At 49.2% G+C, this 26912-nt stretch overlaps 1 protein-coding gene across 1 annotated transcript in view; it reads right to left on the bottom strand.

Moving 5' to 3' along the window:
• Sh3bp5 (SH3 domain binding protein 5) overlaps positions 1–26912 on the bottom strand; it is a 71302-nt gene that overhangs the window by 13157 nt on the left and 31233 nt on the right. The window contains exon 4 of the mRNA XM_057769193.1: positions 806–970. Within this exon, the coding sequence (XP_057625176.1) occupies positions 806–970 (165 nt within the window). The remainder of the gene's footprint in view (positions 1–805; positions 971–26912) is intronic.

Below are 26912 nucleotides of genomic sequence, written 5' to 3'. Positions count from 1 at the left end.
TACTGGAACCATTTGCTGTTTGCCAGCAGGAAGCCAAGAACTGTCCCCATGGCCTGTCTATGTTGGGGCTCCTGACATCTAGGCTGTTAGCTTCTATTAAAGCTCCGAGTATGGCCATCTAATGTTACCATTAGAGTGGAGACTAAGAGGAGACAGATGGCCTTAGGTGAGGAACATGTGGAGAGACGGAGAGGGTTTATAAAAAGCTCCGTTCCCCTAATGAAACAGGCTTTCTGGCAACTCCAGAAATCAGTGTCTGCATGGCCTTCTGCTAAGGCAGCACGGGTTCCAACCTCCCCTTTAGGTTTCTCTATAGCTGACCCAGTAAGATTTTTCTCAGCCGTGCTGAGTCTACAAGCATTATGGCCACTAGGGGGCAGGAAGCTCAAGGCCACTTAATTCTGCACTAGGCACTTCGCCCACGAACACACACACCCAAGTGCAGGTTCAAACTGTTATCAGGGCTTCCAATGAGGACTAATGGTCCTTCTGGGGTACTGGAAGCTAACCTTAGAGAGCATCCTGGCCCCTCTGGAAAACCCGACTCCACTGCCAGGACATTCGGGGTCTATGTGAACCAGATAAGTTTCAGGCAATACAGAGAGTATCCTCACATGTCACTGGGAGACTGTCATGCCCGAGCATGCCTTAAAGCCAGGCCAGCCAAAAGGTTCCGGAGAGCAGACAGCCTTTATAGAAGTATCTCATGCCATCTAGGAACCTACTTATATTCCTGTGGGGAGTCAAAGAACATACAGCACACAGGCCCAGCTCCCCACGGCCAGCATACACACGGCCCTCCTACCCTCTGAGTAGCATGATTCAGCATCTCCTGCCACGCAGAGTCGAACTGCCGTTTGTCATCCTCCAGCAGCCGCTGCTCAGCCAGAGAGATGGTCTCCTTGGCAGCGCGGAGCACCTCGGTGGCCCTCTGGAAGTCCTGTGTGGCTTTCTGAGCTTCCAGCTGAGCCTGTTGAGAGAGGAGGGCTTGTGAGGCCTGAGGCAAAGACCAGGAGTCCCCAGAGCTCATTACCAGCCCCCTTTGGAGATGAGTGGCCCAAGATTTGACCTGTCTGTGTCTGCCTCTCTTGGATAGGCTCCACAGACAGGCACTCATACATGGGACAGGGTAGGAGGGGACTGACTGATGACTGAGTGGAACCCAGATAGATGAGCAGACAGTCTTGGCAGTCTGGAGCACAACAGAGAAGTAAATGCATAGATCTTGCATCTTTGATGACAAGGGCTAAGGCAGCTGTGGTCATTCTCCGAAGACCTGAGCCAGGCAGACGCAGCAGCTCTGGGCCCCTTCCCTTCACACCACACAAAAGTGCCCCAGAGACCATGCTTGTGGGACTTCATGCTACAGATGAGGCAGAGAGACTGCAAGCAGCCTTTCCTGAGCTCCAAAGCTGGCCAGAAGCAAGGCTTCAGGCAAACACCCCACAACACGAGTGCCAGCCTAGTGTGGCCACCGTCTCAGTCCACAATAACTGCACAAACTGGCTAGGCATGACCTATCACCAATATAACCCTGCTTTTGGGAAGGAATTAACACAAACTGCAGCCATTCTCACAGCTACAGCAGACCGGCATGTGTGATGCTTTTGTGTATTGTGTACATAGGTTTATGTATATTCATGTGTGAGCATATGTGTGCATGTGTGTGTACGTGTGTGTGTATGTATGTATGTGCACAAGTGTGTATGTGTGAGTATGTAGGTGTATATGTATACGTGTGAGTGTGTGTGTGCGTGTGTACATGTGCATGTGGAGAAGCCTGAGGTTCATCTTGGAGCCTTGTTCTCTGTGACAAAGTTTCTCACTGGCCTGAAACTCACCTGCTAAGCTAGGCCGGCCAGTGAGCCCCAGGAATGCATCCACCTCTCCAGAGCTGGGATTACAAGCATGTCCCACCATGCCTGCAATCTTATACAGGTGCTGGGGATAGAGAACCCTGCTGCTCGCTCAGTGAGCTCTGTACTGACTGAGCCATCTCAGGCCAACACATAACTCCTGAGCATCTGAAATGTAGTTAGCAAGGAACGAATACAAACATTTCTCATGGCCGGGAGAGCTCAGGGGTGAATGTGCCTGCTACACAATACTAGAAGCAAGGACTAGAGCTTCAGGTCCCAAAACTCACAGAAACACTGGGGAGCTGTGGCAGCTGCTGCAGCTCAGAAAAGGAAGACAGGGGATCCTTGAGGCAAGCGGTTAGAGAGACTAGCTGTATGTCAGACTTCTGGCTTTGACTGAGACCCTGCCTCAAAAAATAAGATGGACAACTGACTGAGGGAGATCCCTGGTGCCCACCCCCACACATGCACATGTACCCGTACATTCATGAGGACTTGCTCATGTGTGTGCCACACATGTGGATATCCGGACACACGTATGCACACCTGACACACATACACAAGAAAAAACACCTCATTTCAAAGACTCAACACAAAAATGTTAATTATCCCATTAGCCATTTTTCTGATCAATGATGAGATAATATTCGAGATACAGTAGACTAAATCAAATATACTGAAATTAATCTTACCTCAGTGATCCCCAGAGAGCATAAATGTGCACAGGTGACTCTCTCACACCAACACTTTTGGACATTTGATGCTCCTCCCTCAAGAGTAGGCTACATCATGTGACCACACCAGAGACAAGCAGGGGAGATGGCCTGGTGGGTAAAGTTCTCTCTCTCTCTCTCTCTCTCTCTCTCTCTCTCTCTCTCTCTCTCTCTCTCTCTCTCTCTCTCTCTGTGTGTGTGTGTGTGTGTGTGTGTGTGTGTGTGTGTGTGAGCATGCATAAACAAAGTTCGGGTCCCCAGAGCCCACATAAAGCCAGACCTGGTAGCACGCATCTGTAACCAGGCACTCTCCACAGTGAGCTGGAAGACTCCTCAGCTCACAGGCCAGTTTAAGAGCTGCACCCAAGGCTGTCTCCGACCTCCACACGCACTGCAGCACGTGCTCCCTGCGACAAAGAAAGCTGCGCCACACTAGAGGCCCCAGCCTCCCCTGGGTTCACCTCCAGTTCCCCCCCACCAGAACAGGGTAGGCCACTGCTACCTGCTAATCTGCCCCTCCCTCTCTCCTGTAAGTCAGCAGGGTCCTTGGGGCAATTACGGAAGCCCTGATGGGACACTAACAGGACAGCCCCTGGGACTTCAGAGGAGATCAACAGGGCCCCATCCTTCCCCAGAGAAAGTCTCACATGACACAGAGGAAATCGTCACAGACACTGAAGAGAATTTGCAAAGAAAATTAAGAGGAAAAGAAACAAAGAAGCTGAGCACACAGCACAGCAGCCCTAGGGAAGCTCAGTGACCCATGATGGCCTGAGATGGGCATCCTCCTGGTCTAGCCTGTGCATAGCCATAGTCCCAGCTCTCCAGACCACAGGAGGGCCACACAGGAGACTGAGCCCCATCTGCAGCTAAAGGGCACATTCGTTTCCTGGCTGCCCAGAACCAAATAATCACACAGAAACTATATTAATTACAACACTGCTTGGCCAATGGGTTATGTATATTCCTAGCTAGTGCTTACATCTTATTAACCCATTTCTATTATTCTGTGTATTGCCATGAGGTTATGGTTTACTGGGTAAAGTTCCAGTGTCTGTCTCCTTCTGTGGCTATATGGCGTCTCTTTGCCTCTGCCTACTCTCTCTATATGTCTCTTCCAGCCTAGCTATCTTCTGCCCTGCCATAGCCCAAGGCAGCTTTATTCATTAACCAACAAGAGCAAGACATATACAGAAGGACATCCCACATCAGCCTTTGTGGTTTGTTATTTTGTTCGTAGTGTGTGTGTGTGGCATGTGCACACGTGTGTTCATTTGTTAAAAGTGGTTTTCTTTTAGCCGTACAGTATGGGTGCTGGGAATTGAACCCAGGTCTTCTTCAAGAGTGGTATGTGCTCTTCACCACTGAGCCACCTCTCCAGGCCTGGATGTGTTCACTTGCCTTGTATGGGCCCACATGGGTGTGGGAGCCTGAGGCTGACAATGGTGTCTTCAGTGGCTCGCCACCTTATATATGAGGCAGAATCTCTCATTTGAACCAGAGCTCATCAGTTCAGCTAGTTTAGATACCCAGCTTCTTCCAAGAGTTTTTGTCCCTCTCCAGGACCTTGGGTTACAGGTAGGTGCAGGGGTTGCAGCTGCAGTCTTCAACTTGGATAGCAAGTACACTACTCTTTGAGCCACCTCCCCAACCCCTGTGTTTGCTTGTTCATTCATTCATTCACTCACTCTAATTTTGAAACAGGGACCCTGTATGGCCCAGACTAGCCTCAAACTTGAATATGTAACTAGGAAATGAACTTGAGAGCTAGAAAGGACTTAGTTCAGGTTAAGTGCACTTCCTGCTCCTTCAGACCACGACAGGAGTTCAAGTGCGAGGCAGCACTCAGGTCAGGTGCCTTACAGCCACCTGTGGCTCCAGCTCCAGGGCACCCGGAATGCTCTCACACACACACATAAATAAAAAGGCAAAAAAAAAAAAAAAATCCTAAAAAAAGGATGCTCAGCCAGGCGGTGGTGGCGCACGCCTTTAATCCCAGCACTCAGGAGGCAGAGGCAGGTGGATTGCTGTGAGTTCGAGGCCAGCCTGGTCTACAAGAGCTAGTTCCAGGACAGAAACCAAAAAAAAAAAACTACAGAGAAACCCTGCCTCGAAAATCCCCCCCCCCCCAAAAAAAAAGGATGCTCATGAACTCCTGCAGCAAGCACACGGTGAGAGGTCAGGAAAGACCCCTCACCAGACACTGACTCAGTGGGGACTCTGGGGACTTTCAGCCTCCAGAACATGGCTGTTGTTTAAGGTCTCCAGTCTATGGCATTTGTCACAGTGATGCCAAGAAGTGAGGTGCTATATAAGGAATACCTATCAGGTAAAAGCAGCTGTGGGACTTCTGGGGTACACGCTGGAGACCACCTTCCATAAAACACCCCCCCTTTGGTCTCTGATGAAGGATTCCCCTCTGTACGCTGTGAATGTGTTTTGTTAATGAATAAAGCAGTTTTGGTCCTATAGCAGGGCAGAATAGAGTAAGGCTAGAATTCCAAGCAGAAATAGGGGAGAAAATAGGCGGAGTCAGGGAGATGCCATGTAGCTGCTGAAGGAGATAGATGCCTGGGAACCTTACCGGTAAACCATGAGACTTGTAAAATATAGACTAACAAAAATTGGGTTAATTTAAGATTCAAGAGCTTGCTAGCAATATGCCTAAGTGATTGGTCAAGCAGTGTTTTGATTAATACAGTTTCTGTGTGATTATTTCATGTGTGGGTGGCTGGGAACGAACAAGTGGTCTCCACTTGTACAGCTCTCTCTCTCTGGTTTGAAACAGTGTCATGTAGTCCAGGATGACCTCACACCTATGACACAGAGAGGTGGGGTGTGAACGCCTGGTCCTTCTACCCCACCTGGGACTACAGGCACACACTGCCACACACACAGGTCACTCCTCTCACACACTTCCTAAACTATACACACAGGACACACGAGGGGACTGGACATTCTATGGCTCACCGGCCAGCAAGACACAGAAGGGTGTGGCTTTGCCTCTATTGAATACCTCCTGGATACTCTACTCCAGAACACAGAGGCCAGCCTTAAATAAGGGGCCCCAGGTAAGTTAGGAACTTTCCAATGAAGACAGTCATGCATCGTGAGAGGCACGAAGCGCTGACGGCGTGAAGAGAGAAGATGGTTATTAAAGTCTCTTAGGATAGATTTCTCAGGCGTTGGACCTGAGGCCATGCCATCAGAATCATCCAAGAGCTAATACCTGTATTTGAGATTTAACTTGAGAGAGCATCCCAGTTAGATTACAAGATGTGGAACTTCAATCCTAGAGAAAGATGATTATCTAGTTCAAGCATTCATTCATTCATTCATTCATTCATTCATTCATTCATCCATCCTGTGGGTGGGACCCAAGAGCTCACACACTCCAGGCAAGCGCTCTCTTGCTGAGCTACACACTCAACTTCCTCATTTCCACCATTGTATGAAAGATGACACCCAGAGATCCTTGACACACCTAATAAAATTCAGCCTCTGAAGCACAGCAGAGGCCCGACCACATGATCTGACTAAGGGCTTTGGGCTCTGAGGTGTGGCTCAGGTCATGCAGTGGTTCACAACCAATGAGCAAACTGGAGAGGTGAGGCCTGCAGCTAAGAGTACCACTGAAGCAAACACTAGCTCTGCTTGGGCTGTAAGACACCAACAACAGGAAAGGACTGGAATCCCTCCGTGACTCAGAGAGGCTGCTCATGAACAGCTGGATAGGTGACCTTCACTACACACTAGTCAGTCGTGTGTGCAAAGCACATGAAGATGCATGGGTGTTCTAGACAGTGTCACAGGCGAGGTAGGGTGAAAAGTAGATGTTTCCAGAGGGCAACAGGCAGGGTATCCTTTGATTCCGCATCCACTCCTCTCATAACCGCTCTCTGAAGGGCATCCAGGCACTAGCCTTGGCTACCACAGAGGTTTGAGTGTAATGAGGTTTATAGGCCACCCAGTCTAAACCCCCTCATTTTTCTAAGGAAGGTTATGAAGTGATGCATCTCAGACATATCAATCAGGAGCCCAGAGCCCCTGGCCCCTGTATCATGAAGCACTGCTGCTGGGGTGCTTCTGACACTGACATCATGGATGGGTAGTGGGATAATCTACAGTCAACAGTAAGGACAAGGACAGTGACCTGGGACTCAGCCTGAATCAGCATCAGCCATTTCTACTTCCTCCTCGTGCTTGGACCTCCGTCACAATGACGAGCGACTTAGATGCCAGCCACGTGCGGCAGGGCCTCTAGGAACAACCCATTCCAGATCACACTCTTCCTGCGGCTTCAGGGACATACACAACAGATGCCACCTTCTCCCTGCCCCCCTCTCCAGAAGGGTGCACCCACAGTGCTCCGGGGCTTCATCCCACATCTGCTGTGCTGCAGCAGTCACAGGCCCATCTGCTGCGGGGCTGCTGATGGCAGGAGTCCTGGGCCAGGCACGTGGAAGGGGCATGGGATAGGGACAGATAGCAGTGACCGTTCTTCCTGGGCCCTACACATTAGGCAAGAATAAACTACATTTTATACCTATAAGCTACAAACTACCCTCTGCTGTGGCAGTTTCCCCAAGGCAGTGAGACAGAACCTCCATCCCACACATCCAACACATGACTTGGCCTGCAACCATGCCATCTGCAGGATAGGCAGCTAGCTTCGGAGTCTAAGACACGTATGAATCTGATAATACAATCATCCTTCCTTCTACTGGGGAGCAAAATGCGGACTCAGGGTATACAAGTGGCCGAGTCACTCATTGCCCAATACTCCAAGGTGGCGGCATGCTGCCTTATACCAGAAAAGATGCTGAACGCTCACTAGGGGAAAGCCACATACTCTGTCATCATCCTCACGACAGTCCTCAGCAGCGAATCAGCTGGCGCTGACGGGAGCGAAAGCATGGATAAGGACCTAGGGTGGGCTAGGGCTGGCTGCAACTCAGTGACTAGGATGCGTAAGGCCCCAGGGTCCATCACAGAAAGGGGAATGAGGAAAGAAAAGAAGAGAAAATGGGGAAAGAGGGAGGAGGGAGGGGGGATGGGGGAAGAGATGTTTGGAGAGAGAGATGGGGAAAGAGAGAGGCAGAGATAAAGAACCTGCCAAGCAAGCCTGATGACCTGCATTCAATCCTGAGAACCCACATATATAGAAAAAAAACCTGACTCCACAAAGTGCTTTCTGACCACCACACTGGTGTGCACACATGCACACTATACATATGATAATAAATAAAATGAGGTGCTTTAACCTCTAAAAGAAAACAGAACTAGGAAGCTGGAAGTGGAAACAGTGTCCCCCAACCCTGGTCTTGGTCCCAGTCCTAGTGTCAAGAACATCAGGAGCCCTTGGCCAAGTTCTGACCCCGGCAGGTATAGCCTTGTTGACCTGGGGACTGAGAGGAAAGGTACCCATATTTCCCAGCATCCCCAATACAAGCAGGCTCCCTGTGGTGTCCCAGTTCCCACTACACCAGCATGCTAACAAAAGACACATTCCAATGCCTTGTACAGAACTGGCATTGAAGGCTTAGACAATTGGGTCACTATGAGGCAGGAGGCTGTGCCCAGAGACACGGGAGGAACAGGGCACATTCCTGGCACCAACAAAGACCGCTGTCTTGGGCCTGCAACCTTGAACAAGTAGCTCCCCATCTCTAGCTGAAATGCCAAGGCCTCTGATAACACCCAGGAAGTCTCACACTAAGCACAATGTCACCACAGGGACCCACAGGAAGTGTCCTGCAAGGCAGAGGTCGGCTGAGGCACATGCGTCAGGGGACAGCCATTGAGCAACTCTGCTTGGACTGTCCTTATTTTTTAAAAAGATTTGGTGTGTGTGTGTGCATGTGCATGAGTGTGAATATGTATGTGTACCTGTGATCATACAATTGCCACTGGACACCTCAGAGCTAGAGTTAAGACATCTGCAGAATGCTCAGTTTGTCATGTGTGTGTTGTGATCCAAACCCTGGCCCTCACAGCTGAGCAAACACTCCTAACTGCTGAGCCAGGCATTTTCTTCCCCTGACATTTTTTTCATACCATATATTTTGATCATATTCCTTCCCCTCCCCAGTCCCTCCCAGGCTCTCTCCACATCTCTACCCACCCAATTTCATCTCCTTTCTCTCTTAAAAACAACAAAATGAAAATCAAAACAAGCAAAACCCAGCAAGACAAAAAACTACCAAAACAGAACACATGCTCCCTGTTCCCCACCCCACCCCCCACCCCGCCTCAACCACGGAGTGTGTTTTGTGTTGGCCAACTATTCCTATGCACGAGATCTGCCCTGGAGTGTGGCTGATGCACCAAGTACATGCCATTAGGGAAGACCGGTTTTTCCTTTCCCAGCAGATATCTTCTTGGTGAGGGGGTGGGACTCTGTGCCCACTTCCCCCTGGCAGTGCTGGGATGTGGGCTGACTCTGCGCAGGGCTTGTGTGTGCTTTCACAGTCTCTGTGAGTCTGTATGGCCATCAGCCCTGTTATGTCCAGAAGGCACCGTTTCCCTGGAGTCAGTCACCGCTTTCGGCTCTCACGATGTTTCTACCTCCTCTCTTGATCCCCGAGCCTGCACATTTCCTTTTCTTAACAGCTAGATTACACTCCACTGTGTAACACACCCTATTTTACTGCCCATTCAGCAGCTGACGGACATTCAGGCAGCTTCCAGTTTCTGGTTATTGTGACTAGAGCAGCAGTGCACACAGAGGAGCAAGTGTCTCTGCGGTAGGATGCAGGGTCCTTTGGTATATGCCCAAGAGAGGCATAGCTGGGTCACGTCTCTGTGGTAGGACGCAGGGTCCTTTGGTATATGCCCAAGAGTGGCACAGCTGGGTCTTGTAGTAGAGCAAATTTTGAGGCCCCTCCACATTGATTCCCACAGTGGCTGTAAGAGTTTGCGCTTCCACCAGCAGTAAATAAGTCTTCCCCTTCCCTGCATCCTCACCAGCTGTGCTGTCCTTTGTCTTATCAATCTTGGCGATTCTGATTAGAGATGAAAATCTCCAGCACTCAGGAGGCAGAGACAGGCGGATCTCTGTGAGTTCGAGTCCAGCCTGGTCTAAAAGAGCTAGTTCCAGGACAGGCTCCAAAGCCACAGAGAAACCCTGTCTCGAAAACAAAACAAACAAAAAAAAATCAAAAAAAAAAAAAAAAAAAAAAGAAAAGCTCAAAGTAGTTTTAATTTGTATCTTCTTGATGACTAAAGATCGAGCATTTTATTTTTTTAAATAGTTTACTTATTTTTATTTTATATGCATTAATATTTTTGCATGCCTGTATATCTGTGTGAGGGTGTCAGATCTTTGAGTTATAAACAGTTGTGAGCTGCCATGTGGGTGCTGGGAATTGAGCCCAGGTCCTCTGTAAGAGCAGCCAGTGTTCTTAACCACTGAGCCACCTCTCCAGCCCCAGATTGAGCATTTTAAAAGGGTTTCTCAGCCATTTGTCTTTCATCTTTTAAGAATTTTCTGTTTAGTTCTATACCACATTTTTAACTGGGTTCTTTTCTTGATGTTCATTTAAAAAATTCTTTACACATTCTAGATACCAACCTTCTATAAGATGCATAAATGGCAGGTTTTTTTCATATTCTATAGGCTGAACTTGGCTTGAATTATAGTGCCCTTTACTGTAGCAGCTTTTCAGCCTCACGAGGTCCCATTTATTATTGTTGGTCTTTGTGCCTGTGCCATGGGTATCCCGCTCAGAAAGTTCTTTCCTGTGCCAATGAGTTCAAGCCTGTACTAATCAGGGTTCTTCAGAGCAGTGAACTTATAGAATGAATCTCTTTATAAGGATGGGATATATTGGGACGAATTACAGGTGATGGTCCAGCTAATTCAAGAATGGACGGCTATGAACAGAAAGTACAAGAACCCACAAGTTGCTCAGTCTACAGGGCTGACTGTCTCAGCTGGTCTTCAGTGTACGCTGGCATGCCAAAGAAGTAGGCTCTAGTACCAGTGAAGGAATGAACTTGCTCTTTTTTTTTTTTTTTTTTTTTTGGTTTTTCGAGACAGGGTTTCTCTGTGGCTTTGGAGCCTGTCCTGGAACTAACTCTGTAGACCAGGCTGGTCTCGAACTCACAGAGATCCGAACTTGCTCTTGAGAGAACAAACAGGCCGAGAGCAAAAGCTTCCTTCTTCCATGTCCTTATATAGGCTTCCAGCAGAAGGTATGGCCCAGATTAAAGGTGTGTGCTCCTACCTTAAGATCCTGATCAAAAGTGCCTTCGTATCTCAAAGATCCACACTAGAAATGAATTCACCCACTTTAAACCTAGCAAGAATAATCTCCCATAGGTGCACACTTCATTTCTGTATTTTAGCTCACTCCAGATGTTAGTCAAGTTGACAACCAAGAGTAACTGTCACAGAGTCTATCCCCGACTCTCCTCTAGGATGTCTATTATTAGGATATGTTTGCAACTTCCATAAAGAGTGCATGAAAGTGCTTCTTTCCATCTTATTTTATTACATTTTATGAAACAGAGCCTTGCTACACAGTCCTGGGAAGTGAGCACGCACACGTGCGCACGTGTGTGTGTGTGTGTGTGTGTGTGTGTGTGTGTGACAGGTCTGTCTCTCTGTAGCCCTAGCTGATCTGAAATTAACTACGTAGATCAGGCTGGCCTTGAATTTAAAGAGATCTGCCTATCTCTGTCTTCTAAGTGCTGGGAGTAAAGGTGTACCCAGCCTGCCTCAGTCTCCTGAGTGTTCACAGCTCCCCGCCACCACACCCAGCCCACGTGTCCCTTCTCAGCTATCACTGCTGATTTTCTGCTACGTAGGTCTTTCCTTAAACTCAAAACTATGGCACTGGCTGGAGCAACCGTGCAACTGAGCCAGAGGGGTGGGTCACACTGTGCACCCAAAACACAGCTGTTCCCAGTCAAATGCTTTAAACCTGGCAGGTCCAGACTGTGGGCCACAGGCTGCCTGTGTCTCATGATAGCTAGGAATGCAGCCAGCATATTTGTAGGTGACGTCATGTCACAGTGTCAAGGAGCTGGACACTACTGCTTTAAACCAGTCACAATTACACACTTTTAAGGATTTGTTTAATCAATGTTTGTGTGTGTTAACCTGTATGAATGTATACTGTTGAGGCCAGAAAAGGGCATCAGATCCTCTTGATCTTGAATTACAACTTTGATGAGACTCCATTTGGGTATTGAGAATCAAACTTCTGCAAGGTTTGGGTAAGCAGTCATAATGACTGAGTCATCTTGCCAGCCCAAAGAATGCATTTTGTAAACAACCGAGAAAGGACTGAATTATATCAAGTTATCATTAACTTAGATGTGACCCCCTCACACCCCATTGCTGAAGAATGAGTCCAGAGCTTTATGCACATTCGAAAAGTGCTTTACTATTGAGCTACACCCCCTACCCAAGATGTAATCTTTTAAAGCTTCCTATCCACGGGAGAGAAATACCAAACGTGTTGGGAAGCAAAGTGATATACCAGGTCTGTGGATTGCTTAGAATTAGATAAGAACAAAAACTAGAGGCAGAGAGGAGATGAAACACTACTGGAGAGATGTTCTCAGGTGCTCTGCTGAGCCCAGTGTGGATTACAGCCCATGCCTGTAATCCCGGTATTTGGGATGAGAAGGCAGGATCCTGAGCTCAAGGCCATCCTTGGCTCTATAGACAAGGCCAGCCTGAACTATGTGAGTTCAATATTTCAGTGCTAACCATCACCTCACATCCTCAGAACTGTTAATGCTGGCAGCAGCACATGGTGTTCACTAGTTACTCTTTCAATGTGTGTGTGTGTGTGTGTGTATGTGTGTCCTTAAATTTCGAAGTAGCCAGGCATGGTGGTGCACTCCTTTAGTCCCAGCACTAGGGAGACAGAGGCAGGCAGATCTCTGGGAGCTTGAGGCACTGAGCACCTAAATTTTCAGACAGGTGTGGTGAGTACAAGGTCCATATCTATAATTTCAGTACTCAGAAATCCAAAGCAGGGAATTTGTGTGTGGCGCTGGAACCTGGCAATTGAATTGGGGATATTTGTGTGTGCCTTGCAAACTGCCACCGAGCCATGTCTCTAGCATCTCTTTTCGTAATTTCTAATTCTGAGGCAAAGACTAAGTTGTTCTGGCTGGCCTTGAACTCTGAAACCTAAGCAGGCTTTGAGGCTATGATTCTTCCTCAGCCTCCTGAGTGAGTAGATTACAGACCCATTTTACCAGGCCAGGCTTGGCCAGGAGAATCACCCGGGGCGCACAGGAGACACTTTCCACCTACCCTTCCGACCCCACCAGGCCACTGCAGGGCAGTGCCGGGCGAGTGTAGTCTCCATGCCTGCATGTGGAAGGCCTGGTGCTCTTTGCAACGTGCACGTCTGGTGATGTCTGGCACCATCTGCCTGCCTAATGACCACCCCAACATAGCCACAGCACGAGTCCTGTCTGCCCTCCATTCAGTGAGCCACAGTTCCCCGCCCATTCCATATCCTTACACCTGCCACTCCCTCAACAGGAAACACAACCCTACCCCCGACACCATCCTGGGGGACCCCTACTCACCCTCTGAAACCCACTTCAGAGTCCCAACTTCTGGGCATTCTCGGTTGACCGCAGAATACTGGCCTTGTGTTAATTATTCTTCTTTCTTCCAGCTCTTTAAAACTAATCAGCCAGAATTGTCCTCGGAGTCCTATTCTTCTAAGATGCTGGTCGCACTATGTAACCCAGGCTGAACGAGACGCTCTTGCTTCTGCCTCCAGTGCAGGAATTACAGATGTGCGCTGCCAAGCGTGGTTCTTCCTTTCTGAGCTCCTGTTTAACTTAGATGTCCAACCTGTGGCCGCTAACTTCAAAGTTGTTGACGACTTTCTGCACCGCCCTGCAGCAGCTCAAGTACGGTCAAGAGCAGCACAGCTACCACAGGTGACCATAGGGCCCCCCAAACCCGCCTGTACTCCAATATAGCATCCTTCTCACCCTACAGGCAGATGGAAGAGGAAGTGTCCTCATCCCCCAGTGTGCCACAATCAGGTTCTCCCTGTACAGACATCTGCCTGACAGCATACCACTCACAAGCAACCCCTGTCCCCAGGACAATAATCACCATCAGGCCAGAGAAACTCTGTAACACTATAAAGACATGAAGAGACACGAGACCATCACGTTCAGAGATTCAGAGACAGGGATGGGTGGAGGGGTAGCCACAACAGGCCCACGGCCTCCACCAGTCCACACACTAACCCTGACCCATGCCAGCCTTTGAGTCAACCTTGTGCGCTCCTTATGCCCACCTGGAGGCTGCTTTCCACCATGCTAACATAAGTTCACAGTCATTAACAGTCTCCACGCCTTCATGATAGAAAGTCAGGAGTGGCTGGCCATGGCCCCTACTGCACGTGCAAGGCCCGTGGGGACATCTGTCCTGGGCAGGCTCCAGCCACCTCAGTTTGGGGCTTCTGTGGCTTCCCTTCGAAGGGCTGAAGACCGAGGACTCAGCATTCTATACAGAATGACTTCAGCAAACACCACTTCAGGGGCCTCCCAGTCTGAAGACCGCGACAGAGCCAGCGAGGGGGGGCCGGGGGCGTGAAGGGAGAACGTGATGGGAGGAAACCGAAGGGTAACACGAATTATAGCACCAACACCACCAGGTGAAACCTGGCCAGTTCCCAGGCCCGAGAGCATTGGGGTCAAGATGCTACAGCAAAAGTCCAATCTACACCATCCCCTCATTCATTCACAGTAAGGCACAGTCTTCCCTAGGACCAGGGAAGCCTCCTGAGGGTACAGCTGCTGTTTTTCTCTTTCATGTGTGTATATGTGTGTGGGTGGGTGTGAGTTTGTGAGTGTGTGAGCATGCACATGCATGTGCTATCTGTGTCCAGGTACCCAGAGAGGCCAGAAGAGGACATCAGATCTGCTAGAGCTGGGTGGGTTATGGAAGTTGTGAGCTACCCAATGGATGCTGGGAACCAAAGTCCAGCTCTGTGGAAATGCAAGAGCCCTCTTAACCACTGGGCCTCCCCATTCCTCCAGCCCCACTGCTGCGGTTTTCCCTTCCCATACCTACAAGGCTGCCAGTGTGTAAGAAATATTAGTTTAATTAAGGTATCTCGCTATGAGCCATGCTGTGTGTAACCCCTTGTAGCCACTTATTTTAAAGCATTTGTGATTCTTTTTGCTCTCCAGTGGCTCACACAATAAAATCCATCTCCCTGTGCATTTGTTCTTGGAAGTCTCTGAGGAAGGACAACGTGAAAGCACACTGCCAGGGGTATGCATGAGTCACCACAAGAATGCCCCCTTCCAGGTGGATCTCTGTGAGTTCGAGGCCAGCCTGGTCTACAAGAGCTAGTTCCAGGACAGGCTCCAAAGCCACAGAGAAACCCTGTCTCAAATGCCTCCTTCCCTAGCTCATCCCCTCACCGTACCTTATCTTTTCCGGGCTAGAGGTTGCATAACCCTGATCCCAAAGAGACTTCAGCAAACACAGGCCTGGGGAAAACCTTAACATCTTAGAACTCACAGGTCCAGGGTTCTGTGTTTTGCCATATGGTAGCATGTGTGAAAGCAACTTTGAAACTGCCCAGCATCTTCTGAGGTGTGGTCAAGGATGCAGGAGAGCTCTGTTCTAACCCTCATCTGGCCTCACCTTTGTTTGCTCTTGGTCAGGAAGCTAATATCCCAGCTATGACTTTTCAAAATACAGAAAGACACCCATAAAACCCGAATGGCCCTCACCAGGTGCCCGGTGAAGTCTGGAGGAAAGTGGGTGCTGACTTGCCCAGGGGCATAAAGGAAATAATCCTCAGATACTGAAAGGACCAATGTGCATTTTCGAAAAGACTAGTTTGTATAGTGATATTTTATTGATGTTTTAATAAATAAAGCTTGTCTAAAGATCAGAAGGGAAAAAGCTAAGCCACTAGAGGCCAGGCAGTGGTGGCACACACTTTTAATCCCACGATTTGGGAGACAGAGGCAAATGATCTCTGAGTTCAAGGCCACCCTGGGCTACACAAGATCAATGCAGCCGGGCGATGGTGGCGCACGCCTTTAATCCCAGCACTCGGGAGGCAGAGGCGGGCGGATCTCTGTGAGTTCGAGACCAGCCTGGTCTACAGAGCTAGTTCCAGGACAGGCTCCAAAACCAGAGAAACCCTGTCTCGAAAAACCAAAAAAAAATAAATAATAAATAAATAAATAAATAAATAAAAAGATCAATGCAGAAACAAATCCAGGTGGTGGTGGCTCATACCTTTACTCCCAGTACTAGGGAATACATGCCTTTAATCCTAGCACTAGAGGGGATATAAAATGGAAGGAGAGAGAGGCTTAGCCTTATTAGTCTGTGCTCACCTAGCCTTGGTAGAGGTGAGACTTCTCTAGTGGCTTGACTGCTTTGCTTTTCTGGTTTTCAGGTTGAACCCCAATATCTGTCTCTGGGTTCTTATTATTTGTGCTACAAGTTTGTATCTCATCAATACCTTAAGAATCACTACAAAAGGCCATACACAGTGGCATGCACTTTTTGTTTTTTTGAGACAGGGTTCTCTGTAGCTTTGGAGCCTGTCCTGGAGCTAGCTCTTGTAGACCAGGCTGGCCTCAAACTCCCAGAAATCCACCTGCCTCTGCCTCCCAAGTGCTGGGATTAAAGGTGTGCAGGTGGCAAGCACTTTCAATCAATTCCAGCACTTGGGAGGCAGAAGCAGGCAAATCTCTGCGAGTTTGAGGCCAATCTGGTCTACAGTGTGGCTCAGTCCTCAAGAAAACAAAAACCACCACCACCAACAACAAAAACACCGTAAGAAAAACAATGTGGGGAGAGTCTGAGAGGCACTGAGAGTCCACGGTACTCAGTGATTACACACTTCTGAGTGCTAACGCAGTGTTGAGCAAGAGGCTGACGTCACCAATGTTTATTAAGTTAGCTCTTTTAATTAACTGATTTATCGGTTAAAAAGGGCTATGCAGTGAAATGACTCAGGAGGTAAAGATTTGTTTTGGAGCTTGATGGCCTGAGTTTGGTTCCCAAGACTCACATGGTGTAAGGGAGTGATGGCCTCTGTAAGTTATTTTCTGACCTACACACACATACACACACACACACGCATGCATACATGCACAATTTTTTTTTTTTTTTTGGTTTTTTGAGACAGGGTTTCTCTGTGGTTTTGGAGCCTGTCCTGGAACTAGCTCTTGTAGACCAGGCTGGTCTCGAACTCACAGAGATCCGCCTGTCTCTGCCTCCCGAGTGCTGGGATTAAAGGCGTGCGCCACCACCGCCCGGCTGCACAATTTTTTTTTAAAGAAGAGAGAAAGAAAATCACCAAACTTTCAGAAACCAATATCTTGAAAGCCTCTGCCAGCTGGTTGTTTTTCTCAATAGCATTGCAAACACCTTGGCGACCCTGAGTCTCATCACCAGGACAGCAGATAATCCACCTAGAAACCCAGGTCAGCCAGGGATCCTGGCTTCCCACGCCTGCTTGCTCTGACTTCTAGGGTTTCCCTGGTTCACTTGGCTCTAGCAGTTGCCTGGTGCACTTAGACCACTAGAAGTACCAAGCTCCCACCCCTGACCCAACCTCTAAGCCGGTACAGCTGCATTCACTCAACCACAGGCTGAACATCCCTTATCTGAACCCTTGGAACCACAGTGTTTCTGATCTTGGACTTTTCAGCTTTTATAACAGTTACATAGGTTTTATTAGTTGACCATCCAAAATTCTAAAATTTCCATTAAGTGCCAGGCGGTGGTGGCACACGCCTTTAATCCCAGCACTTGGGAGGCAGAGGCAAGCGGATCTCTGGGAGTTCGAGGCCAGCCTGGTCTACAAGAGCTAGTTCTGGGACAGGCACCAAAGCTACAGAGAAACCCTGTCTCGAAAAACAAAACAAACAAAAAAACAAAACAAAACAAAACAAAAATTCCATTAAGTCCCAAACCTTTTTTATTTTTATGTTTTTGAGGGCTAGTCAACCTGGGGAAGAAAGGCAACAGAATGCGCAATGACTCAGAACACCCCTTGACTACTCGGGAACTGTGAGGAGAACACCTTGTCTCGACAGCTGTGAGCTGCTGGGGAGCAGCACGCTGAAGGACTGCACCCAGTCAGCTGTGGGCTGGTGGGAAGACAGCACCCAGTCACCTGTGAGGTGGTGGGGAGCAGCATGCTGAAGGACAGCACCCAGTCAGCTGTGGGCTGCTGGGGAGCAGCACGCTGAAGGACGGCACCCAGTCAGCTGTGGGCTGCTGGGGAGCAGCACGCTGAAGGACGGCACCCAGTCAGCTGTGAGCTGGTGGGGAGCAGCACGCTGAAGGACGGTACCCAGTCACCTGTGAGCTGGTGGGGAGTGGCACCGAGTTGAGTTGTGCAGCTGGAGCAGCCAGGGCAGTCGGAATTTGAAAACTTCTTGCCCTCTGTTTGCCTCTGAGGCACAGTGTTCAGCAGTTCCTCTTCAGGGAACAGGACCTGAGTTGCATGCACAAATCCAGAGTACTAACTTTTCTTTTTCTTAAATAAATTACATTTTATTTATTTTGTGTATTCATATGGGGGGGAGGAGCGGTATGCATGTGCCAGGGCACAGTATGAGGGTTCAGAGAACTATGGAAGCTGGTTCTCTCCTTCACCATGTGGGCCCTGGGGATCAAACCCTGACCATCTGGCTTGGCACCTGGCTGATGTATCTCGCAAGCCTGTGAACAATTGACTTTGAAGTTCTGTCTCCTGTGATTGTGTAGTAAGGTGAGCCTAGATGCCGCAGAGGGGAGTAGAGTCTCCAGGAAGAGACAGGGCTGCAGTTCAAGTCTGCACAGTGTCTGTTTGCTGCAGGGAGGTCTCTTTGTTCTGTTCAGATGCCAGTTGCTTCAGCATCCTCATGGAAACCCCTGTAATGTCTGGCCACATGCCAGGCACCATGACTCGACCACAGAACATGTAAGATTAACCATGTGTGAGCTCCTCTGGATGAGGCTATCAGCACAACTGACTTTGGAAAGATGGCTGGGCTGGGAGGTGGTGCAGAGATGCGGGGGCACCGGGAGATGGGCTGGGGCAGGGGCAATGCTATCCCAACAGTGCATACCAGCCATGAGGGCTTGTTCTGAGAGGGCCCTGGGAAGTGAGTCATATTTCTAAAAGGAAGTCTGAGTGGATTCTACAACTTTACAAAACACAAGCACATCCACTTACAGCTGTGTGGGAGGCAAGAATTTTCCTCACAGGACTCCGATACAACACAAGAGAAAGGAAGTTGCCCACACTGCAAGGCTGGTACATTGGTCAGCCGAGGAATCTGGGTGGGTACACAGTGCTTCTCTATCCAGAGGGGTCCCACGTCTGCTTTGTGGGTCACATAAGCCTGCCTGTCGTCTATTCCAGTCAGGAGCCTCTCTAGAAGATGGTAAACCACAGAGCAGAGATGAAGAGGCTGTTTAAGGGGCCACCCAATATCCATTCTCCCTTTTGTCCCTGGAAACCCATCTAGCAAGCTCAAAGCCAAGCCTAACAGCTCCTGTGACCACATAACCCGGTTCTAGTAATAAAGGGAAGCAATATACTAGGTGAGTGTTTAAAACAAGGGACAAATGCCCTCCCTCCTCTCCGTTCATCCTGGAACACAGATGTGGGAGGGCTGGTGAGATGGCTCAGTGCTGAAGAACACTTCCAAAGGACCCCTGTGCAGCTCAGCACCCACCTACACCTCCAGCTCCAGAGGACCCGATGCCTTCTGCTGGCCCACCATTTACTTGTGCACACATGCATGAACGCATACCCATAAATAAAAAAAAATACTTAAAAATACAAAGAGCCTGGTACAGATACCTCCTATCACTTGGAGGAGGACCCAGGCCAGTGTGGAAACAGACTTCCCAGGCTTTTCTGTATGCAGACTTCCAGTGGGCTAGCCTGGGCCTCAGGCTGGGACCTGAATTCTAAGGATCTGGGAGCCCCAAGAGCTCTCACAGTCACCCCTTTTACAAATAAAGAGACCCAGCAGCTCCTCCATAGCGCAGCTTCTGCCAAGGTTGGGGCGAACTAACAAGCAAACAGTAGCTTTTCTGGTGTCCACTGAAACCATTCTCCGGTAAAATGGACACAGAGACTCCCTAGACAGCGCGTCACGGCCCAAATGAGGCAGAGCTGCTGCTCTCCCTTCTAAGGAAGCAGCGGCTCCCAAGAGTCTAGGAAAATCTTACACAGAAAGAGCGAACAGTCACTAGTCCGTAATTAACTAATTAAGGCAGTCATAATCATGAAGAGGTCACTATGGCAACCCGTGTGGAGGTTCCTCAAAACACTAAATATAGAACTATCCTACCCTATGACCCAACTACACAACTTGCGGACACATCACTAAGGACTCTAAGTCACCGTACCACAGAGATCCCGGGATGCCCACATTCATCACAGGACTGCTCGTGACAGCTGAGGTATAGAATAGCCTAGATGCCCATGAGCAGATGGTAAAGAAAACGTGGTGTGTTATCCGCCACGACAAGCAAGTATGCCATTTCTAAGAAGCTTTAGTGGGTCTGGAGATAACCATTGCTCTGGTTACTTCACTGCTGCTGTGACAGAACTCTGAGCAAAAGCAGCAAGGGGAAAATGGGCCTCCTTCAGCCCATGCTTCCGGGCACTCTTGGAAGGAAGCTGAGGCAGGAACTTGTGGCAGGAATCTGAAGGCTGAACTCCGCTATTCCACACAGCATCACCTCTGCCCAGGAGACCCAGTCCGGGGAATACAGCAGGAGATGGAGGCTGCTGCTGCTGCTGCTGCTGCTGCTCGCTGGCTCACACACCGGCTCTTCCTTAGCTACTTTTCCTGTCTAGCTTAGGACTATAAGTCTCCCTAGGGACAGAGTCACCCACTGTGGGTTGGATCCTCCTGCATCAGCTAATGAGACCACGCCCCTCAGAATGCCCACAGACCAATCTGATCCAGCAATTCCTCCACTGTGACTTTCCTCTCAGATGACTGTTGGCTGTCACACTGACTGAAACCAGGACAGTCATGCCAGGCAGAAGGGCAGGTATCATGTGTTTTATCTCACATGTGGAAACCAAGCTAAAAAGAGGAAGTCTTGTGTGGTTTTGCTCTCTGCAGTCCCAGCATAGGGATGATAGGTGTGTGGGATGATTGGGAGTTCAAGGTCATTCTTGGTAACACAGTAAATACAGTGCTGGCCTAGGCTACAGGAAACCAGTTCTCAAAACTCAAACAGAAAAACAGGCTGAAGGAGAAGACTAAGGATTCAGACATCCTAGCCTGCACAGTGAGACTTGTCTCAAAACTATCAACTTAATTCGTTTTTAGAAGACGTTATATAAAAAGGACTGCACAAAAGCCGAGGACAGGGGCCAGCGAAGGGAAGAAGACAGCTTCACAGATGATCACACACACGTATGAACACACTATCATGAAACCCACCGCTTTTACAATCAAATATGCAAACAGAGAGGAAAGAGGCGGGCAGAAAGCTGAAGTCGGGTGTTGTGGCTTGAGAAGTTAACCCCCAGGCTTCCTCAGGAGGCTGAGGTTGCAGGGCTGCTATGAGGTCAAGCCTGGGCTACACGGTGAGTTCTAAGTCAGTGTAGTCTACGGAGAGGAACTATCTCAAATAAACAAAGGAAGGAAGGGAGGAGGAGCTGGAGTGAGGAGAAAACTACCAAGACAGAAACCTGGAAGTGGCTGGAGAAGTCAAGGGAAGAAACAGCCTCGAAGGGGCCCGAATTCTAGGAGATTCTTCAGAGAGAGCCAGCTGACGTGGTGTCCCATGAAGACCTTGGGAATTCTGTCTGGTGCTGACCAGCCCCCAGCAGCTTTGTTAGTGGGGTTTACGGGGCAGGAAAAACCTCCAGTTCTTTGGCTGAGTCTCCAGGCTTGGCAATCACCCAGCACAGCAGCACCAGATCATCTTCGCTGGTGCCTGAGCCTGGCTCACCCCAGCTAAGCAATGGGTGTGTGCACAACAGGCGTGCGTGGCTTCACAAGCCGTGAGTCAGAAGCCCAAAGGAAGGGCAGCTAACACCCCAAACTCTCCTTCACCTGCTAACACCTCAGGGCAGCTTCCTTCTTGCCAGATGTAGCCCATAAAAATAAATACAAGAGGCTGGAGAGATGGCTCAGGGGTTAAGGGTGCTTGCTGTTTGTGAGAGAATTCCTGGAAAGAAGCTGCGTTGCAGAGGCCAACTGGCTGATAACCGGCTATGGAATGCTGCAGGTCCAGAGGCCAATTACCTTATCTCAGGCTAGCTGGGGGCCCCTGGACAGCCATTCCGTGCCTAGTCGGTATCAGAACGTCTTGTGACTAACAGATAAAAACCCTTTGGAATTTAGTAATGTAACAGACCACTAGCATCCACAGAACCAAAAGCCAAGAATGTCACTGAATAGCATCTCAGGCCCATAGACAACCCCATCCTGCTGGGTCTGCGTCCCTAATGCACCCAGTCTGTTTTCTAAGTGCCTTGATTCATAACCTTCTTTGTTTTGTTACTATAAAACTCCATGAGCCCACATGGTGGTGCACACCTTCAATCCCAACACTCGGGAGGCAGAGGCAGGTGGATCTCTGTGAGTTCGAGGCCAGCCTGATCTACAGAATGAGTTCCAGGACAGCCAGGGCTACACAGAGAAACCCCGTCTCAATGAAAAGAACAAACAAAAACAAAAAAACAAAAATGAAAACTCCATGAAACTGTTTGTGTGGAAACAGGGAACCTGGGGTAACCTAGCTCTGAGCTTCCTGGGACTTGGTCACTCAAATCTAGCTCCAGAATAAATTCTCATTCCCGTCGAGGTGAGAATTGTGTTTTTACATTCGCATGCTCTTGCACAGGCTGCCCTTAACCTGCTGTCCTCTGGAATGCTGGGAGTACAGCTGTATGTATGTCATGTTTATGTTTTTTTGAGGGTTTTTTTTTTTTTTTTTTTGGCAGTTCTGGTTCTCAAACCCAGGGCCTTGAATAGACTAAGAAAATGTTTTACTGAGCCACATTCCCAACCCAATTAATTGACCAGATTTTTTTAAAGGGTCATTTTCATGGGGAAACGTAAGTCGAAGGGGGAAATATAAAGTCACATGTGGGGGTGGGAAAAAGGAAAGCAGGGGCACCCCCAAAGTAAAAAAAAAAAAAAAAAAAAAACAGGAACCGAAATTATACCAAAGTGCTCTTGAGAAGCCCTGCCCTCTGGCCAGAGCTCAAACCATGTTGCGTGACAGCATAAAAGGCCTACCTATGTTGACCAAACTGGTTAGAGAAACACGTCCAAATTAAGAGTTTCTGCAACTCTTTCCAGGGAATGCCTGAGGCATGCAAAGAGGGCGGGAAGGGACTATCCACCCACTCCAGTGCCACATTCTAGTAAAAACAGGAAGCACAAGTGGGTGTGGAGGTTCCATCCTGTCACCTCAGCTCGCAGAAGGCAGAAGCAGGAGGATTCCAGGTCAGCTTGAGCCACGCAGCAAGTATAAAACTACACATTAGCTCACCAGAAATACCAAGGGGCTCCGTGGTTTCAGCCCGTGTAAAGAACTCTACAACAGCTGGGCGGTGGTGGCGCACGCCTTTAATCCCAGCACTTGGGAGGCAGAGGCAGGCGGATCTCTGTGAGTTCGAGGCCAGCCTGGTCTACAAAGGGAGTTCCAGGACAGACTCCAAAAGCTACAGAGAAACCCTGTCTCGAAAAACCAAAAAAAAAAACAAAAAAAAAAAAACAAAAAAAAAAACCTCTACAACACCGTTCTTTTCTCACCGCTGTACCATGGTGCCCACGTGTTGCTCACCCAGCAAGGCTTCCTGGGAATCAGCCATGTCCCAGAGGAAAGCCAACTCCCAGGAGACAGAAAAGCAGGCCGTTGGTAAAGAGTTCCGGGAATGGCAATGGGCTCCTCCTGCCTCACTGCCTGGCTAAGACTTTGCACAACCAATCCTCTGGGCCCATCTTCCTGCCACCTGCACTCAGGAAGAGTCAAATGCAAGTGCGTCCATGCCACTGCCAGAGAACCCTCCTCCAGATGGGTCAGGCCATATCTCTTTCTAGTTTGAGCCCTGGGCCAGAATGCTTGAGGCAGAGCTCAATAGCCAAGCAGGGCCGGGCGGTGGTGGCGCACACCTTTAATCCCAGCACTTGGGAGGCAGAGGCAGGCGGATCTCTGTGAGTTCGAGACCAGCCTGGTCTACAAGAACTAGTTCCAGGACAGGCTCCAAAACCACAGAGAAACGCTGACTCGAAAAACCAAAATAAATAAATAGCCAAGCAGTAGGTGCAGCCAACCCCAAGGTGTGGAAGAATTCGCTGCAATCAAGACGTGTCCCTGTGTGTTGGGGGTGTTGGCTTGGCAGAGGCTGCCACTCATTTCCAGAGCCCACTCGAATTTAAAAGTGCTGCTTTCAGTCCGGTGTGAGGCTGCACATCTTTAATCCCAACACTTGGCAGGCAGAGCCCTCAGAATTTTAGGCCAGCTTGGTCAACACAGCAAGTTCCGGGCCAGCTAGAACTACATTATGAGACCCTGTCTCAAAAAAAAAAAAAAAAAAAAGTAAATATTGGCTTCCTGAGCATGGTGACACACACTAGTGATCCCAATGCTTGGGAAGCTAAGGCAGGAGGATCAGTAGTCCAGGGCCATCATGGACTACGTAATGAAAACTATATATATATATGAAGGTAGAGACAGATCTTTATGGGCTCAAAGTTAGCCTGGTCTACATAGGGCTAGCCAAGGGACTTGTCTCAAGACACACACACACACACACACACACACACACAAAAAAAAAAAAAAAAAAGACAAGGAAGGAAAAGAATCTAAGCTTTCCCAGACTCTGCACCCAAGACTGCAAAGCAGGGCACATCCTCTGGGCATGAGAGAGGCTAAGGCAGCCTTCCGCTTCCTCCACACTGTAAATCACTTCTCCTGGGGGCCAAGCACCCCCTCACTCCACTGCACGCTTACTTCAGAGGCAGTATGAATGACGCAGTTCCCAGAAACTGGCCTGTGGCCACCCAGAGGAATGTGACCGGGGCCACAGATGTACGTCAACAAGCCGGATCTTCTCACCCAAGTCCCACAGTGAGAACTGACTGGGTAGAAGGAGGCACAATGAAGCTGTGCTGTAGTTCCAAAGACGGACAGTGTGCTATGAGGGGCCCAGGCTAAGACAAGCACCTCCAGCATAACCGGCCAGCAAGCCTGACAAAACCGTGTTCAATCCCTCAGGACCCCATGGCAGAAAAGAGAAAACTGACTCTCACCACTTCTACATGCCACAGCACACGTGCTCATGGACAAACAGACTTGCACATCAGCGAACATAAAAATCAAAAAGGAACTTCTGGCTACCCCAGCTATAGTGATAGATTATTTGTGTTTTAATAAGTAAAGCTTGCCTGAAGATTAGAGGGCAAGGCAGCCACACTAGTCAGCCATACAGGCCAGGGAGTGGTAGCACACACCTTTAATCCCAGGACTTGAGAGACAGAGGGATCTCTGTGAGTTCAAGGCGACTCTGGGCTATACAAGATTGAATCTGTCCAAAAGAGAAACAGAGCTCACACAATGGTGGGACCACAGGCCTTTAATCCCAGCATGAGGGAGGTGGAGACAGGTGATACGGCTGGGAAGAGAGGAATATAAAGGGGAAGAGACAGGAACTCAGTGGAGTATGGAGTCCCTGCAGGACTGTCCCTTTGTCTGAGCCTTGGCAGAGGTAAGAGCTCTCTAGTGGCGTGGCTGCTTTGCCTCTCTGATCTTCAACTTGAACCCCAACATCTGCCTCTGGGTTTTTATTACTCATGCTACACCCAGCCCAGAAGAGACAGGTAGCAGAGAGGAAGGACCTGCAGACAGACTTCAGTCCGTTGTGAGCCCTGCAATCTCCTCAGTTTGCCCACGGGTTGGTCAGTCATGATTATACAGTCCCTAAGTGCCTACAATGTGCCAACAATCAGATGGCACCCAGAACCAGGCAAACCAGGGTCCAGTCCTTACTGCTCTCTTCTCAGGGTCTGGGAACCCCTGTGTACTTCCTCAACCTGTTATCCCCCTGAGAATGAGGAAGCTAATCCCACTCTGACAAACGATCTAACTGCCACAGGCCAAGCTGCCTGGTCACCTTCACTCAGGACTGCAGGGCCTTGTGGCCAGCTTAACTTCCCCAGGCCAGTCCTAAAAGGAAGTCCCTTCAAGTGTGTAAAAGAGTACCTCCCCTCTCCCCTCCACCTTTAACCTCCTGACTCTTGCCCTTCCACACACATCCCGTCGTAACCTCCCTACCACTGAATTTCCTGCCCTCTCAAGATGTCTCTCACTAAGGCGTCCAGCCACCTCTACCTAATTGTTCTGAGAAATGACGCACACCCAAGCTAGACCCGCTCTCTGACAACGTCCAGTCAGACCGCCACACAGTCCTGACCAAAACTAACAACTAATTCATTTGGCATTAACCTGCTTCGTGTTCTCTCAGATGAAGCCTCTGAACTGGAAAGGTTTGGGTAGAGGCCCCCAAGGCAAGCGTCAGGCTCTGATATTAATTTTATCATTTGTAAAATAATGAGGAGGAGGGAGAGGTGGGAAGATGACCGAGCGATTAAGAATACTTAACTGCTCTTTCAGAGGACCCAATTCTATTCCCAGCACCCACATGATAGCTCACAAACCATCTAAAACTCCAGTTCCAGGAGATCTGACACACTTTTCTGGTTATTTTTTTTTTTTTAATGGAAGCTAATGATAGCAAGCACGATACCTAATGTAGTTAGAACCTAATCAAGTGGTGTTGTTGACCTGGGCGTGCTGGTTCACACCTGAAATCCTAGCACATGGAAGACCAGTTTCGGCTACTCTGACTCAAAGCCAAACAAAGCTAAGTGGTGCTCATTCATATAGGAACACCACACAACATAAGAGCTCTCCTGCATCCCGCCCCACCACGCCCCAGTGGATCTGCAGCTTGCGCGCCTTCTCTCGCTGGCCCTTCATGCTCCATCCCTCAACGGTACTTCAGCTCCCTTGACCGCTTTTCCCAGGCCCCTAAGCAGACATACTTAGCCCTGGTCACATTCATGCCACTTTCTCCCTTAGACCTCTGTTCTCCTGCCATCCCCATGGCCTCTCTTTTTGGCCTCAGGATCTCAAGCATGCCGGTCTCCAGGCTTTCCTGGTCAGTAGCATCCCACAGAGATGTTATTCCATGTCGTTGTCAGCACACTAACTGGGCCTCTGGCTCTTAGCAAGCCCAGGTAACCCCCGCCTCACACATGAATTCCATACCTGCAAGCGTACCTGGTTGCTAAGCTTCCTTCTAACCCCAAGTCAATGCTTGGGATGCTC

Source organism: Chionomys nivalis, chromosome 5 (genome assembly GCF_950005125.1).
Source record: "Chionomys nivalis chromosome 5, mChiNiv1.1, whole genome shotgun sequence".
Lineage (NCBI taxonomy): Eukaryota > Metazoa > Chordata > Mammalia > Rodentia > Cricetidae > Chionomys > Chionomys nivalis.
The sequence above is the reverse complement of the archived record's forward strand: the minus strand, read 5'-3'. Positions and strand labels throughout refer to the sequence as shown.